General features: G+C 38.5%; 1 protein-coding gene across 2 annotated transcripts; it reads right to left on the bottom strand.

The window, feature by feature from the left end:
* Nucleotides 1–257: 257 nt before the first annotated feature.
* On the bottom strand, nucleotides 258–12,856 carry LOC102796362 (CMP-N-acetylneuraminate-beta-galactosamide-alpha-2,3-sialyltransferase 1-like). 2 transcript variants are annotated; one of them, XM_087835024.1, is made up of 7 exons: nucleotides 12,780–12,856; nucleotides 11,929–12,197; nucleotides 11,522–11,718; nucleotides 8,840–9,001; nucleotides 8,575–8,620; nucleotides 8,352–8,471; nucleotides 258–2,246 (listed from the first exon to the last, which is right to left on the bottom strand). In XM_087835024.1, exons 2-7 carry the CDS (start codon nucleotides 12,178–12,180, stop codon nucleotides 2,079–2,081), a joined length of 945 nt encoding a protein of 314 aa, XP_087691150.1. In that variant the 5' UTR covers nucleotides 12,181–12,197; nucleotides 12,780–12,856; the 3' UTR covers nucleotides 258–2,078. The 2 variants fall into 2 exon arrangements, with proteins under 2 accessions (XP_087691150.1, XP_087691151.1); XM_087835025.1 differs by having other exon boundaries at nucleotides 11,929–12,122; nucleotides 12,780–12,850.
* Between the last annotated feature and the right edge of the window lie 5,974 nt (nucleotides 12,857–18,830).

Below are 18,830 nucleotides of genomic sequence, written 5' to 3'. Positions count from 1 at the left end.
ACTCTTTTTTTATTTGAAATAAGGCTTCTTCTCAGGCTTAGGTTAGGCTCAGGCTTCAGCTTTGTGGAAGTGATGTGCGATACCACTGATTTCCTTTCCGATTTACTGATTTACTGATCCAATGCTGATACTTTGTACGAAATCTTAATGTGTTATTGTACTTCAAATTGTATCTTCATAATGATTACAGGACATCAGACTACTTGTTCTTATTGTTTAATTATGAAGAATTGTCATATAGAAATAAAAAACCTGAAGTTGTCAGTTAGCTATTAGAACACATATATCGTGTCATTTAATACGTATATGCTTGCCTGGACATTTCATCAAAAACATTCAACATTCACACTTTCACTCATTCCTAGTAGTGCTGTGCTACACTACAAATTTTGGTGTCGATCCAATACCAAGAAAATACAGGGCCAGTATTGCTGATATCCATCTATCTATCTTTTTCTGCTTATCCGGGGTCTTGTCCGGGGGAACACCAAGGCATTCCCAGATTCATGCCCGAACCACCTCAACTGGCTCCTTTCGATGTGGAGGAGCAGCAGCGCTTCTCTGAGCCCCTCCCGGATGGCTAAACTTCTCACCACATCTCTTAGGGAGAGGCCAGCCACCCTTCGAAGGCAGCACATTTCTGCCGCTTATATCCGCAATCTTTTTCTTTTGATCACTACCCACAGCTCGTGACCGTAGGGGGTAGGGACGTAGATCAATTTTTAGAACATAACTCCCACGATGAATGAGGGAACACTGTATGTGATACTAATTATGAAATATCATTCTTGACTATTTTTGATTTTACCTTGATATTTCACCTTTAGAAATGTTTTTTGTCTTGTCTTGTTTGGTATTCTTATTTTCAGCACAATTTCACATATGTGGATTACAGTTATTTTTTCACTGACTACTGTATTAATACAACTGATCTGAAATCACTCAAAAAACATAAAAACCGAGTAGGGAAAATGTGATATATTTGTATGTAAAAACCACAGACATGTTTACTGAATTATTTTCACAACTTGAAATGCAAATATAAAGAAATAAAAACCTATGCACAAATATGGTAAACAATAAAAGTTATATACAACTATTTCCCTAAAAATGCAGCCACTGCATCTGGCAATCACAAACCAAGGCAGCCAGTATATCACTGATGCAGAACGAAAACAGCAGAGCAGTGGGTGCCAACGACCAACTGCCAGACAACAGCTGGTGTCAGCACAGCCCCTCCCAAGAACCCTCAATGTCTATATGTATTTAAAATTTAAAGGTGGGCACAGACAAACAGCCACAGCTCCTATACCCTATACAAAATGTATTTCCCGGAAGAGTTAGTGAAACAAAATGATCAGCTGACTTTTTTTGTCTTGTGATACAACTTACATCCTCTTTATTGCACAAGGCATTGCACAATTGATATTGCTGCATCTGTCCATCATCAGCTGTTTATTTTTGTTTTTTCTTTTGACCAGCTTTCTGCACAACCTTTTCAATATCCTAATAATGATTACCACACAGTTTTATGTGCAAAAATTAAATACATTCTTTGCAATTAAAAGCAGATTAAGTCTGATTTAAAGAATAATTAGTGGATCAACACTAGGCTGCTTAAAAAGTGTGGAAGGGCAATAGAGAATTTAAGAATATTTTCTTATTACAACTAGTAGTTTTCAGTTTAGTTTTAGCTAACTATCATAATCTTGATGCCTACTCGAAAGAAACACTTATCCATCTATCCATCGTCTTCAGCTCTTATGTAGTTGAGTGTAGTGGAGAGGAAGCTCAATGCTATTTCCTCTGTCACTGGAAGAAGGTACACCCTAGTCTCAGGACAGACAACTTTTCACACTCACATTAACATCTATGGTTTAGAAGCACTAGTAAACCTGAAGACCTTGTCTTTGAATATATAAAAACACACCATGAGAATCAATTTTATAAAAAAGAAATCTGATGACTCCTCTAAAGATAAAAACACTGAAGCACAAAATAAATTACGTTAATAATGAATTAAGCTTTGCTGTAAACATTGGATTTAAAAAAGAGGAAGGACAAACAAAGGAAAAAAATTAATGTCCTTTATACAATGTGATTTTCTGTATCATGTGTAGCTGCTGAATAAGATTATATTCATATGTTCCTGGATGATATCCAGTTCCAAAATTTTGCTCTTTCATTTTTTCAAAGTAATGGCCCCAGTCTCCATTGCTGTCTGCTCCAAACCCAAAGACGCTGACCTGGACAAAAAAAAAAGTAAATACATAAGAAATAAATTTTGAAAGTTAAATTTCAATATGTCATATAATTTCAGCTTTGTCACAAGAGCTAACTGAACTAACTACAAAGAACAGAGGCCCCCAACCCCTGACGGCAGCCTCAGACTCGCAGAGCTCAATACCTTTTTGCTCAGTTGGAATCTCACCAACAAACTGGATCACCTGCAGTTTGGTGGTGAGAATGTCTGACATCCTCACAAACCGGCCTCAGTCAGTCCGACTTGACCCTTCCCCACAGGGCTGCATTTTCAGCCCCTACTGTACAGTTATGATTGTACACCAACCCATCCAAACAACGTCATCATCAAGCATGCCGATGACACCACTTTGGTTGGGCTCATGTGTGTTGGAGATGAGACCGCATACAGGGAGGAGGTAGAGAACTTGTCCCACTGGTGTTCAGAAAATCATCTGAAGATGAACGTCCTTAACCCTTTAAGACCATAGAACTAAGTCCACCAGAGCTTATCTTTATATTTTTACATTCTGTAGTGCCATTTCAAGTTCCTATACATCAGTACAACCGTTATAGCCCAAATATTAATAATATGTAATCATTAAGTCCATAGTAACTACATAAATTGCCAAAAAATGCAATAAACTACAAAAAAATTGAAAATCATTTTTATTTTATTTACATATATTTCTAGTTAGAGAAGTTTAAGAGGTTTATCCCTCAAAAAAGTAAATACAAAAAAGTTGCACAAAGTAGTTTCCAACAACAGGCAATTTATTATGAGTGTCTTCATAGTTTTATTTTTGAAATACACCAATTTTTATGGACTACAGGAAAAACGAAAATAAATATTATACTGCAAATTTGCAAAAAAAAAAAAAAAAAAGCATGTGCATCAAAATAAACTATTTCCTGCAGTGCAATTTAAGTTCTAAGCATCCCAGAAACTATTCAGAAAAGCGTAAAGTCAAACGTGAATTTTAAAAACACCAGTATAGGCTTATAAGGCCCTGAAGGTAAAAAAAAAATGACGTCACTTCCGGTTTTTGCCAGGTAATGCGATAGTTCGCGCTGACGTCTATTCCAACGTAGGAAGTGTTTTGAACAGCTAATCGGATCGGCAAAGCGTGTTTCTGGAATATTATATTTTTGTTGCTGCAAGCGCTTTTTATGCAATTTTTGCAAAGCTATATGTGGAAGGAAACCGTGACCTAGGGCAAGCTGATAGCATAAGATGTAAGTACAACTCCTCCAGTTTCATATGCAAGAAAAGTTATTGCGCTAGCTCACGTGGTTCCAGTTCTACAGCAATTTAAAAATAGTTATGCAAAATGGCGCGCGCCCACTCCAACGGGTTTTAAAGGGTTAAAGGAAAAGAACTCACAAGGCACAGAGAGGTCCTCACCCCTCTGATTAAAAACACAGAACGGCTGGAATCTGTCCCCAACCTCAGGTTTCTGGGCACCCACATCTCTGCTGATCTCACCTGGACCCAATACACCAATACCCTGGTAAAGAAGGCCTAACAGTAGGAGAGCATGCTCTCCATTGAGGGCTACAATGGAGAACAGGAAGGTTGCACAGAGTGATTAACACTGTCAAAAAAGAATCCTTGGCATCCTTGGCATGCCAAGGATTGGCATGCCAAGGATTCTTGGCATGCCAACAACCTTTATTTATCACATACAGAGTACAGAGTACAACATGTAGTGAAATGTTTGTGTCCGAGGTGCGGACAAGCTGCAGACGTAGCTGTGCCATTTTACAGCTTGGTTTTTGGGTTTTTTTTAGCATGTGGGGTCTAGCCAGGACCATTACTGGGAATCAAACTAGCGACTCCCAAAGACAATAACCCCCTACCCACACCTCACCAATCTGAGCCACATTCTTGATTTTTAGTTCACAAAGACTTCTCATAACCACTAACTAATCCTGAAACTTTGAAGGTTTTAGCTCTTTATAAAGTGAAGTTACAGGAGGATAAAAAAAAATAATTATCAGGTAAAATGTCCTTCGTTTGTTAAAATAATCCCGTCCGATACCACGTGATTATAATAAATATAACATTTTTGCTGTAACCCTCAAACTGAATGGTAATGCAATGACACTCATTTTCACTTTATCACAAAACTAAAACATCACTACTTCCACGTCTAATTTTCTGTAATGGAGGCGGAGTAAACTGGATCAGCACTCCGTGCTAAGCGAATGCTCGCGACGCAGGAGAAACAAATATTGTCAGTGATACCTATCTTGGCACAACACTGATCCTGCCACAATTTGTTCCTCCGGTTCAAATCATGGACAAACAGTATCCTGCAGTTGATTATTTTTAAACCCATTTTGTATTCTTTTTCTCTCAACAGGTGATCCCGGAGATATTTTTTCCCCCCTTTCTCACTGTCCAAAAAAAAAAATAAACCCATTTTGCACAGAGAGACAATGTATTTATAGGAATGTGTGGTGTGGAATAAACCGCAGTGGGCGTGTCTGTGGTTGAAGGGTGTATTTGCAGTGTTGCCAACTCCTCAGTAAGGAAAATTGCTTTTGGCTGTCCTAAAAGTCGCTAGAAGTTGCTAAATGACATCGTCACAAGACTCCAGTGACACCAGAAAAAGTTGCCAGATTTTCAAATTTAACGACCAAGTCACTAAGTTGTAGTGATGGGATTTCCGTCTCTTTTTAGAGAACCGGCTCTTTTGGCTAGACTCACTAGAAAGAGCCGGCTCTTTCGGCTCGCAACCGGATCTTCAGGTTGTTTTGTTGCTTTAATTTATTTATTATTAACAGCAATATAAAATTATGCACAAAAGGAATTACTAATGTAAAAACAACTGTGATTTTATTTATATATATTTGTATATAAATTTATACGGTGGCTCCTAGAGACAAATCACGTACAAACTCCAAAAAACACGTACAAACTCCAAAACACATTTCTAGCGTTAACTGAACTTCCAAAGCAGAGCTACTAGATCACTTAAATTACACAATTGAAAGCATATGTGTATTGTTTGTGTATTTATACTCAAGCACTCATATATATTCAAATAATTTTTAAAAAATGTTCATTTACCTGTTACTACCACACACCAAATCCAGTCATTGGTACTTCCTGACTTGTGTAGCCACTAGGAAACAAAAGCTCAACACTGCCCCTAGCATCCTGGAGCACTTCTGTTGTGCTTTGTACGTGTTTTGGAGTTTGTACGTGTTTTGGAGTTTGTAAAACAACTACATTTAAACTTTTAAACATTTACATTTTCAGCTTTTCCTTTTAAACAAATTTAAAGTGGAACAAGACAAAACACTGAAAAAAACCACAACACAATTAAATATAAATATGAAAAAATATGAAAACAAAAAGAAAATGCACATTCTCTGACATTTGGGCCTGCATGAATAAACTTTCTGAATCCTTTATCGTCCGCAACTGAAAATAGTTGTGGATGATCACTATACCTTTCTAATGTGACGTTGTTGTCCCTGGCTCTCTTTCTCTCTCTCTCTCCCTCCCGCTCTGTTCCTGTGCTACTGCGAGTGTAACTACCTCCCCCCTCTTCCCAGCGCAAAGCACAAGGCTTGCGTGTGGAGTGAAGCGTAAAAAAAGTGAGAGAGAGAGAGAGAGGATGAGAGAAAGATAGAAAGAAAACCACGACTCCCAATGAGGAGCCAGCTTGCGTCGTTCACTTCAAATATTCTCTAAGAGCCGTTTCGTTCGCGACCGACACATCACTACTAAATTGGCAGTACTGTGATGATCTTCTAAAACAAAGGGGGTCCTAGCAAAAAAAGTTTGGGAACCACTGCTATAAGGAATTACTATACATGTGTTGGGAAAGTCAGCATCACAGTATAGAGATTGACAGACCACGTGACTTTCGCGCATTGCATGCCGGTAACTCGTGGCAAAACAATCCAAGTACCACATCAAACGCAAGCATTTGCAGCACCGCAAAACATTCATTCTCCGGTTCCAATACCTTCTTGCTTTTTCTTTGCCCCCCAAAAAAGTTATGTACAAAACGAAGGAGAACAATGCCGGACCGTACAAAGACAGACTTGATGAAAAGTCAAAGAAAAGATACAAGGAAAAAATCAAAGGAGTGAAAGGTTTATACCCTTACGAGCACACAGAGTGGACAAAATACGTTAGTGTGCTGCCCAACTTTCACCACGCTCATATTTATAATTATACGGTTCTTGGAGTGAGTGCATACACTCATGAAGTTTAGTATCTTCAGGTCACTGCAACAAGCCCAGGTAGACTTTACCGACGGATGGGTACAGGACCATGAAATGCACCGTGTAGAACGAAAGACCACCATAGGTATCATAAGTTTACCAGTCTCACAAATCGTCTTCATAAATACACATTCGTTAACCGTTTATTAATAGGACCTTTGAGCTCAACGGTAATTAATTAGTAGTGGAAATAATTTCTGGTTCGCATTACAGAAATGTAGCAGTGACAATAATACTGTATGCTGTAATCGTACTGGGCAATTAGTGATACAAAACACCCTGTTTTATCCTGTGAATAAAAGTATACGTTTTTGTCAATGTACCATGGTAATAAATGAAGCGAAACGCAATATTGTGTCAGGACAATTCACTATTTATGCACAATAAACAAATGAGCATAGCGCGACCATTTCTGTTCAGTGCCAGACTTGCTTGTAACCTATATCACCAATTATGTTATATAAAATGACGTATTAACTACTACAAAACACTGACCTTTGTGGAAATGTTTGGAGCAGGCTAACATGTGAGCTGGAATGTTCTGGGATGTTATATTTGGTCTTTGAATGGCTGCAATCCAGGCCATCCGTCGGCTCTTTGTTACTTCGGAAACATGGCTGAACAATTTCTCTTCAACGACGTAATCTGATAAAAAACGATCTCTGTCATGCGACCGGCTATTGCAGTTAATAATACAACCGCTTCTTGCCAGTTTTTTGTGTTTCTTTTTATCGCTGTGTAACTGATTTCAATTGAAAGCCTGCGTGCGCTAGTACCTCTTGCCACGAGTTCCCAGAATTCTTTGCGGTTTTACCCTTGAATGACATCACATTTTCAATCTCTATACTTTGTTTAATTTAAAACAGGAGAAAGAGGTAAACAGCACATTATCATTCTTACTCTTTGGTCTTCGTAAATTTTGATTAAACAACAATAGCACACATCGCATGTATGCTATTGCTATTTATTGTGGTTTAACCTGTCAAGGACAAAAACAAAAAAATTCTGCATCAAAGCTTGAAATCATAGCTTTCCTGGATTTCCTGGATTGGTGGTATGCTGGTTAGTGCTGTTGCTTCACAGTAAGAAGGTCCTGGGTTCAAATCCACAATCTAGCTAGTTTGCAGTTGTTTCTCTCTGGGTATTCTGGTTTCCTCCCACAGTTAGAAGTCATGCAGTTATTAGAGTTAGGTTAATTGGTGATTCTAAATTACCCGTGAATGTAAGTGCAAATGGTTGTTTGTCTCTATGTGATAGACTGGTGAGCTGTCCAGGGTGTAACCTATCACTTCAGGGTTATTTCCCAGACCCCCTGCAACCAGGATAAAGATAGGAGGATCGTAGTTGTTGTAGATCCATTCAATTTTTATGGTAACCAGACTCTAGACTTTGTTGAACATTATGTAATATGAAGACAACATGTAGTATTTAAGTGACCAAGTTGTATTGGGGTAAAAGTTATTGAATAGTGTTGAAATAAAATGACAAAATTGTGAAGGATTCAAATATTCCAAGAACTCAACTTACTTCATCTAAACATGTTTCAATCGCATTTTATGAACACAAAATGCACAGGTTTATTGAATATGAAAAAGTTGTGTTGATTTAACTCAGTTGTTTAAGTTTCTGCGAAAGCAAAACAATTGTATGCAACCAATGTCCACTATTGAATTAAGTAAATCCAACATGGCCTTTTTTGTCAGTGTAGATCCAAAATAATGCAATCAAAGACGTAATGGACAAAAATAAAATTACAATTCTCTGGGTTTTTTTAGCATAGTTGGCAGTTATGGCATATGTACTTATTGCACAGCAGTCCTTATTGCTTCACTGGTATTTCTTTGACTTTTGGAATGTGATCCTACCTCATCACAAATCATCAAGCTGATTGCCAAAGCCATGAAGCCAGTAGATGGATAAGCACCCTTCTTTTGCAACCAAACTTGATGAACGTGTTTCATGAAAGCCGGATTGAGGATCGTCACCTGGTAATTAAACATGGCACAATATAATCTTTTAACTAAATTATATTTGATATATGAATATACAGTTTGTCATTTTTGTTAAAATATAGAATAATGTACTCACCAAATTCTTGTTGGCTAGGCTCTGTTTGTTTAAATCACCATTTTCTCTGTTGGAAATATGCTTTTACATTAATGGTATATATGCTAGAAAAGGAATTAATTAGCAATTATGTGATTAGAATCATTTAACACTAGATTCCGATTAAAATGATAAATGCACACAATAATGAATTTGTTAAGCTTTTCACAACCCTAAATATTCAAGTGTACTAAATATATATTCTAAACACAAAAGCATAAAAAGGTATCAGCAAGGTTTGAACTACCCAACGTTCTCGAGGAGCCACAAAAAATCCTCCATCTTGAATGGAAAAAACACAAGGTGAGTGGTGTGGTCCAATAAGCTAGCAGTCTCTGGATACATGACACGATGAGTTGTTTTGGTTCCAACATCCACTTCAAAGCCTCTGGTCGGCCCATAGTTCATTCTAAATTACACATATTTAACATCATGCAGTTAAATCACATTTTGTTAATAGAGTCAATACAACAACAACATTAGGGGTGCAACGATACTCGTATCGATATTGAACCGTTCAATACAGTGCTTTCGGTTTGGTACGTATATGTATCGAACAATACAAAATTTTTAATTTATTTTACCAACTTCTCTTCTGACGATGCAGTCTGTGTTGAGAGCTCAGTGGATGAGATGAGATGAGATAGCCTTTATTTGTTAGTTGCAGGTCTTTTGCCCACAACCGAGATGACAGACCTTGCCGACCGTACATACAATACAAACATCACATTGGGGAGACAGGTCAGGCCAGGTAGCGAGAAAAAAAACATCAAAATGTGTAACACAAAAGGATAATACAGGAATGCACAGATATCAACACACCATAGCACAATAAACACAGACAAGCAACATGGGAAAGTGTTCCAGTGTGTACATCTGATCTGGGACCGCTGCAATCTTCGACTGCGCCTTCAGCTGACCCGATGTCCACATCATGGGGGAGGTAAGCGTTGGAGGTGGCGTTGGATAGGGAGGGTGATGCGTCAGTGAGTGCTTATCAGTATCAGTATATGTATGTGTGTGCGTGTCCATAGTTCAGCTGAGACAGTGTCCTTCGCCCCGCCAGGCTAAGTAAACAGTCTTCCAGCCAACCCAGGTGGCCTTGTAGGGAATGGGAAGGAACAGACTCAACACAGTCGTTATCAGGGTGTTTTTGTTCAGCTCCAGCCTTGAGCCCACAGCTGGCGCCGAAGGGGTAGCCGCATTATGATGGTAATTTTTCTTTTGCAAACAAGTCATGAGAATTTCAAGCTGTTTTTAACACTCCGACACTGGTCTCTCAATCTCCCGTTTATAGCTGCGGGTTTCTCCATGATGTTATTAGCCATTGATTCTGTGGTCTTGTCACTCTTTTGCTCACATAGCAGATTCTGAGACCTCACGACTGCAGCCAACTGATCCGAGATGTAATCCAGCTTCCGCCCAGAGATGTTGTTCTGAGTTGATTCTTTCCTGATGTAATCCAACATACATACGCTCAGAGGTGTTATTCTGAGCATTCACTGCAGTCGTAAGCGCCTCCAAGCTCTTAACCATGCTGCCTTCAGTGAGCCCTTTTTGAGAAGTTGCACCTGTCGTTCCAATCCCAGCCTTGTGGGGGTTTGAACAGCCGGTTCCGCTCTCTTAATCCTCCGATAAGCCAGGGCCAAGCCAGCTCCGATCAGCAAGAACCCTGTTATCATGGTTCCGAATAGGTAGATATCTTCAGCGTCCTCGATCGACAGTCCCGCCAGGCACACGATCCTCTGCCACCTGTCCATCGTGTATCCGGCAGGGAAAGTCCCTCCAGGGCACTCGGGTTTTCCCAAGCCCAGACTTCTCGTTAAAGGGTGTCAATAGCATTCAGAGACCAGTTGATCAAATCCATAATTCTCTTTTAGGTTTTAGACACAGACTGTGAGAGAGTGTTCCAGGGTAAGTAATACAAAAAAGACACAAGACTAGACAAGGACATAAGAATTAGCAGGGAAGATAAGGGAGAGGAGAAAAAGTGCGTCTGCCTCCTCCGAGAGCCAAAGAAGTGGATCTGCGCCTAGGCTGCACTGTCGAGCGCTGATCCACTGAGCGCAGCTCAAGCTAGCAAGACAGAAGCTAAGCTCGTTGCAACATGGCAAATTAAACCTCCCCCACCCTCATTCAGATCTGGCCTTTGGAACTATTTTGGTCTTCATGTGAAGTATGACCCTGAAGGTAAGCGCATCATGGACAAAAGTAAAACAGTATGTCGGATGTGCCACGCAATGCTCAATTACATGGGTGGGAACTACTGTGTTAGCGCAGTTTGCTCGTTGACGCCGTCCAGTCCCACGCACGGGGCAATCCGCGGTAGCTCGTTAACGGAGATTTGCCGTGTTGTGGCGTTAACGTCATTTCAGATTAACGCTGACAGCACTAATGGGAACACAATGAATATGACTGCACATTTACGCAGACATCATCCTAGTGCAAAGACAAGTGGAAGCAGACAAAAACAACAAGCACGCATGCTACAAACTTTACCAGAGTCATTTAGACAGCCGTTAGCACATGATTCTCCTTATGGGGACCTGATATGTTTAATATGCTGCTGAGAGGATAGCCCAGAAGAAGCGTATAGTATAGCTTTTATTTTGGAAAGAGCCATTTCTCTGTAATAAACTCTCTTTTCCAAAGATGAGTGATTTCTCGATCAGATAGATTTATTTTTTTATTACTTTGTTGTTTCAGCAACATTAAATCTAAAAACTGTACTTTTGAGTTGAAATATATAATTATAATTTTAATAAATGACAAATTAAAAAAGCATGAACATTTTTTTATATGGAAAAAATATTGAACCGTGACACTAAAGTATCGAACCGAACCGAGAATTTTGTGTATCGTTGCACCCCTAAACAACATAATAGTCAACTCTAAGTAAAAGTGAATGTTTGATTGTATTCTATCTTACCTTATTACGAAATCATGCAAATCAATCAGAGGTCCATAACGTGATCCATTCAAATTACCAGAATTCCCCACTACAGCACAAACCCTGCAGCGATCAGGCTTGGGTTCTACATCTTCTGAAATGATCGGTAGCATCTCAAACACCTTGTCTACTGTTGCATTGAAGAAAGCGAAGTCGTATTTTTCCTGCTTTATTTTCTGACAGACATAACAGAGGAAAGTTAATAAAGTTAATGGAACTGGTAACCAGCAAGTTTTACACTATTTTGTCAACATTGAATATATATATATAGATGGATATCTCACACGTTCCAAGTATATGTTTTCCAGTGGCTCCAACAGTTGGAAAAATATAATGAAATGCAAAGTTAATCAACATTTGTTTTGTTTAGTGATCATTTAATTTACCTTCCACCAGAGGAAATCATTCTCTGAGATGCTGTGTTTTCTTGGCAAAAAGGGTTCAGGAGATGCATCAATCTGTTCCCTAAACCAAGGATCACCATCTCTTATACATTTGAGACAGGAACAAAAGCTTGACTTCCAGGGCCCAAAGGAGTAAACAGATAAATTCCATGAAGGACTGAAAAACATAGGCATCACTGCGATGCACAGGAGTAGGGAAATTAGAACCCTGGATTTTTTCAGTCTGTAATTCATCTTTAATGAAGAACAATCTGTGGATTCAGTGAGTGGAGAAACATTCAGGTGAGTAAATCTAAGAATGTAAACAATGTTACAAAGAAGCCTACAACAAAACACTATCCACCATTTCAAAAGCAACCTTGGTGACGTAATCTGGGGACTGCTTTGCCCTTGAGGACAAAGTATAATCAATGCTATATGTGAGGGGTTTATATGTGTTAACTCATTTAAAAGACATTGCCTTTCTACTTAAATAGCATAACATGACACCCAGTAGAAAGGAAAACATCTTGGACAATGTTTATTTAATATAACATAGAAAGACGCTTTGAAAATATTTTATAATTAGACTGGTTCTTATAGTGTTCTCTTCTGATCTATCAAACCACCAACATTCCACTTAGCAGATGACCTGCTCTACCTCCTAAAAACTAAATAATCCTATTAACCTGCTATAGAATCAAACAGAAAAACTCAATTCAGTCACACTATAATGCTAACATGTTTTTTAAATGTATATATTTAACAACATCTGAACAAGGTTTTTTTTAAGAGGTTCTATAAAGCTTGTCATGAGTAATTAATAGTGTTAAATGTAATATATTTTCTCTTACCTTTAAAAGTGAAGGAAGTAGAAAGCAGGCAGAGAGCCTGTGAAAGATAGAGCAACTATTCAACTAGTGGGGTTTATTTTTGGTTCTAGGAAAGCTGAATTGTTTGGGTTGTTCTCAGAATTGAGAAAAGAGGAAAAACCTGTCTGTTAACTGTGCAACAGCCAGTGTAGCATTACCTGGGAGGGTTTATTTATGATCTGTTTAACCCATGAAAACCATACATGGAAGGAAACCATGTATCCATGTCAGATTATCTTTGATATGAGCTTATGAATGTAGTACCATAAATAATGATAATAATAATAAGAAGAATATCACATGATTTTATTTGTATTTATTATTATTATATTTCTTAATATTATATATAATTTCATTTTTGAAAATGATGAATGACTGTTATTATAATTATATTTATTATTTTATTATTGTTTGCAGTAGTTCACCTGTGCTGAAGCTGATGTGGTCTACTCCTTTACCAATTCTAATTGGAGTCATTCATACCAGTCATCTCTTGTATAAAAATTGATGCTTTTTGAAATGTTTTAGAATGCCATTCAACCTCTATACACAAACCAGAGGGAAGGATTTGTTTGTTTTTTAATTTTTCATAGTACAAGATGATACTATATTATTAAGAAGGTACCAAAGATGGTATGCAACATTAATGGAGAGAAAACCTCCAGATTCAGACAGCCTCATATGAGCAAGCACTTGGTAACAGTGGGAAGGAAAAAATCTTATAAGGAACCCTCTGCATTGAACTAGACACATTACAAACTGAGGAAGATAGATTAGGAATAATAATTATTAAATGCAACGTGGTGCAGAAACACCACAGAAATCTTGATAACCTCAAATTTCTTGTGACCATGCACAGTTTTTCACTCAAAAACTACTCTACCTACTGTATTCTACCTGTATGTGTGGATGTGGAGGAAAGCTTAGAGAAGATCATGAACACCTTTCTTGTTTAGGGTCAAATTGGTTTGATGTTTGGAGGCGGGCAGTGACCAAATTATAACTTTACCCAAATGCATTAAAGCAAAATCATTATTTTAAGGATTTTGCTTGGCTAAAAGTTCCATACGGTGTGATTCCTTTGTCATGTCCTTAATAGCACATAATATCCTTTTTTGCATTTTCCTGTAGAAAAACAACAATCTCATGCTCATGAATCTCATGAAAATAACACAGAATAGACATTATGAATAAAAACAGTCACAAAGGTCAAATGTGACTACCTGCGCTTTCACACACACACAGGTGTACAAACAGGTACTCACAGACACACACTATCTTGGTTGGCTGCTGCCTTTAAACATCTCATGCGTTGTTGGCTTTGTGTGCTACTCAATAAGATTCAATATTTATTATTTACTGTTACCTATGCTTATGTTGGTTGTTGCTGTAGTTTCCCTTCTGTGCTGTTTTCCTGTTTTGCAAAGCAACTACAGAAGCAGATTTTCAGTGTCTTTTCTCTCTATCCCTCTTTTCCTCTATTTTTCTTTCCCTCTCCTTCTGTTAACTCTCTTCCCAACTTCTCTTTAGTCATATTAGTTCTCTTTTCTGTCCCCGAGTTCTGTCCTTTCTGATTGTAATAACTTCAAATAAAAATAAATTATAAAGAGCAAATAAACTATGACAATCAAGTGGACCAATATAGCAAAAGGTCCTCTTGAAATAATATAAAACTAAGGTAAAACAAAATAAATGAAGACAAAAATAAACAGCTGTAGAAAAAAGCAAATAAAACATTAATGCCTTGACAAATTGCTAAAATACACCACATGCAAATACAAACCAGTTCTACAAGTCTGCACCAGTTCCAGTAAAGACAAGCTTATGCTTGCCACAGTAAAGTAGCAGTGCAAATTCTTTTCAAAGCAAAACAAGCAAGCAGAGCATGGCTATCAAAGGTTTCACTGTGAAGCAAGATTCATAAAAAAAAAGTTCTGTGTCACAGAGGTGGCTGCCTTTTTTACAAGGGAGAAGCATTAGGGTAGCCACATCAAGCTTTTATACGGTCTGTAGTTGATCATGGTACTGCATGTAAGTTAAAAGACTTCATCCGTGATAAAGTCATGAGCCAATAATTTTTGATTACACAGTAGATACTTATTAACTATGCATTTAATTTTCACAGCTGCCTGTGTGGCAGGCAGGAGTCTGACCCAAATGCAGGACTCAGAAACAAAGGTTAAACTATAAAACAAAATTACTGCAGAATTTAAGGAAGGTATAAAAACAAAGAAACAAAATCAACAAACCGTCAAAGAGGGAAAATGTGAAGGAGGACATGACAAAAGGCAGAGGGAAACTGAAAACTTAAATATAAATAATGGATAATGAGAGGATATAAAACTTGAACCAAAGTACAAGAGAAAAAAAAACAGAAAAAGTCAGATAGGAAAAGAAACTCAAACTTGACCCTGTAGACTGTGACAGTAATAATGTTTTGCTTTTTTATTTTTTTGAAGTTTTGAAAGTTGAAGATGTCCATTGTTAAATCCTCCCAATTCTTTCGATCTTTGGGCTGAAGGAAGGACAATACTCGGTGTATAAATGCTCAATCAACAATCTTTTATTCCATACAATTCAACACTTTATGAGCATAAACCATCCGGATGGGGAGACATGCATGAAGAGGGTCACAGCAAAATCTCAAAATGGTGGAGGGTTACTCAAACTCTTATAGCCTCTGATGGCCCCCACCTAGTCGTAAAAACCTAAACATACATACTTTCTAACTCTCAGTGAGCCTGAGTTATGACCTTGGCTCCCTGTTTTTCTGCTTCCAACAAAGGTGGGGGTGAAGCTCCTGTGGAATGTGCTCTGTGCTCTCTGCACACAATATTCTCTCCTTAACTCAGCAGTATGAAAAGTTCGTTCAGAGTTCGTCATGCAACGTTAAAGGTATGCGCCTTTTTCCACGTCACGCTGTGCACGTTTACAGGAAATGAATTGCAGAATGGCAGATAGTCAGATAAACAGTATTTTGTCTCTATCTTCAGGTTTTACACGCTTACATTTACACACGCAGTTACTGTCCCTCTATTTAGAAAGGCAGAGGCGTCACGGTGTGATTATTTTACATGTTGTTGTTTTTTTTCCTGTGTAATAATATTCAATATTGCTATCGATACATTTTTCAAAAAATGCCTCTCTGTGCAAAATGGGTTTAAAAACATGAACAGCTGTGGGATACTGTTAGTCCGTGGTTTGAACCGAGGGAACAAATCCTGACAGGATCAGCCTGATATTATTCGTATCCCGCTGTAACTTTACTGTATAAAGAGCTAACATCTCCAAAATGTCAGGAGTAGTTAGTCATAGAACTAAAAATCAAGAATGTAGGATACTGTTTGTCCGTGATTTGAAGAGCCCAGCGCCTGCTCTCGACGCAGGGAAAACAATTATGCAGGGGAGACCTACCTTTGCACTTGTGCAGGTGAAACCAAAGGGAAGATATGCTTCACCATATTTTCTAGTCTTTGGCTTAGAATGAAGTTGGTTTGGAAACATATTCAGCTATACTTCATCTCCTGCTTTGCATTTGTGTGGGCGCCCCGTGCTAGCAGTGTCCAAGAGCAGACCTTCCCAAAGTGTGGGGCCCGCCCCCTGGGGGAAGGTCTTTGGGAAGGTCTGCTCTATAACAAGAAGTATGGTGTGGCTTACAGCAGTATCATGATTCACTCATTCAGATTATAGGCATAGGATAACATATGATAGCATAATAATCTCACACCATGAAGAGTCCTGAAAGCTGCATAAGGCTGTCAGTGTATTTCATATTTCCAAGGCTTTCTGGAAATGTTCCCACATGCCACTGGTGTGTAATGATGCAAAATAGTAACCACAATTAAAGTCAATCACATCTACAACAGAACTGCTGCAGATAGATATTAGCAATAATGGCATGGTATAAAGGTTTCCAGCAGAAAGAAATTTTAAAACATACAATTTTGTCAATATTTGTACCTTTTTGTATATTAACAACATTATAACATTTCACTATAAACACAACATGAGTAACAAACAATAACTAAATCAACGTTGCAAGGCAGGACATGTGATCACTGCGCTTTCCTGTTTTTTTGTTATTCATGTTGTGGGTTCAAGGTGATTCTTTTTAATCATGTTTTTGTGTGCTATATCCACACCTGTACTAATCACACCTCTCGACATGGCTCTACTTTTTTTCCCTTAAACCTCCATGCCCTTCCTAGTAGGAGGAACGTTTTTAGAAAGTCCCAGAACAGTATGTCAAGTCTTATTATGGGTGTGTGAACATGTTGTTGCAATGAGCATGGATCCAGGCTAAGAGTGCCAGTTTAGTTCATGGTGTGAGTAGGCAATAAGGCAGAAATGCAGTGTCCCTGGTCCTAGTCCCACTCTGCACCTTGTCCCTAATCCAAGGTAATCCAATTTCTTTTGAGTTATAACATTGACAACATTCTCAGAATAACTATAACTGTGATCTTGAACTTGAGGTGAAGCTGAATATTTTTGCTTTGAGATCAACGTCAGCGTAATTTGAACTTGTCTGGGCCGGACCCTATGCCACCAGAACCACGACAAAGACTCCGGTAGGGAAAGGGGGGGGGGGCTTTGTGCGTAATCTGGACCAAAAGCTGGCCTTCTACTGCTCCTCAAATTGATTACACAAAACATCCTATGAATTGTGTCTAAACTGATCATATCTCTGCTTTGTTTGATATCCAAGAAAGATTTTGTCAATGAAATGTCTCACGGTGACATCAGCATGACGCATGAGAATGAGACAAAAGTTTCCAGTTCCAGAAGTTTCTGCACCACACCTGACAACATGTCTTTGTGTTATTATGTTCTTAACTTTCCTGCTGTTCCAGTAAAGCAGAGATGCTCACTTGAGACTTGCAAATGCGGAGGTGTCAGATGTGGGGGGTTTTTTTACCCAATGTTTGTTTCTAAGAAAAATGAGAGATTAGATTAGATTAGATTAGATTAGATGAAACATTATTATCCCTCGGGTGGGTTCCTCCGGGACACTCAGTTTCCAGTAGCACAGCACCAACAGAAGTTGCATGTTACAGATACAATAAGGGGAATGAGAGTAAGAATATAAGCATAAATATACCATATATACACATGTACACATATATAAATACAGAATATATAACATGGATAAACAGGATTGCACATTTGAGTGAGTATATTGCACAGTGATTATTGTACATGTAAGAAAAAAAAATTGCAAATATTGCACAGTGAAAAAAAGCTCTACAGCTGAGTTGTTCCCGCCCTCCCTCGTCCCCCTGTTTGCCCTCCCTCTCCCCTCCAGTGAGGAGTTAAACAGTCTGATGGTGTGTGGGACAAAGGAGTTTTTAAGTCTGTTGGTTTTTGACTTTGGGAGAAGCAACCTATTGTTGAATAGGCTCCTCTGATTGTTTACGACCATGTGCAGAAGATGCCCAGCATTGTCCATAATGTCCAGCAGTTTCTTTAATGTCCTTTTCTCTGCCACTTTCACCAGAGTGTCCAACTTCATGCCGACCACAGCAAAATTGAGCATTTGGGTCTAAATAACCAAAAATGTGATGTCCACATATGTGGACACAAGGTAGGAATGGGTATCGTTTAGGTTTTATCTGATACCGGTGCCAAACCAGTACTTTTGAAACGGTGCCGGTGCTTAAACGGTGCTCAAACCGGTGCTTAAAGAATGGAGAACACAAAATTGGTCCAAAAACCTCTCATGTTCAGCTGTTTTTTTGTAAAAAGATAACAATGTTAGCCTTTTCTGCAGCTATAGGGGATTTATGTTATCACTCTTGGCTGGAAGCAGTGCTTAATCAATGGAAAAAACACAAACTTTGTCCAAAAACCTCTCATGTTTAACTGTTTCCCACTTTTTCTTTGGTCATTTTAGCCTTTTTGGCCAGGGTGAAGGGAGTATCTGCCATCAAACAAGAAGACAGCCACATGTAGCTATGATGATGTTTGCTAGTTCACCTTACATGCATTAATGTAATAACGTGGTTAGCCTACTCAACGTAAATTACACACGAACAA

This window comes from Neolamprologus brichardi, chromosome 22 (assembly GCF_056152115.1).
Source record: "Neolamprologus brichardi isolate AB-2024 chromosome 22, ASM5615211v1, whole genome shotgun sequence".
Lineage (NCBI taxonomy): Eukaryota > Metazoa > Chordata > Actinopteri > Cichliformes > Cichlidae > Neolamprologus > Neolamprologus brichardi.
The sequence above is the reverse complement of the archived record's forward strand: the minus strand, read 5'-3'. Positions and strand labels throughout refer to the sequence as shown.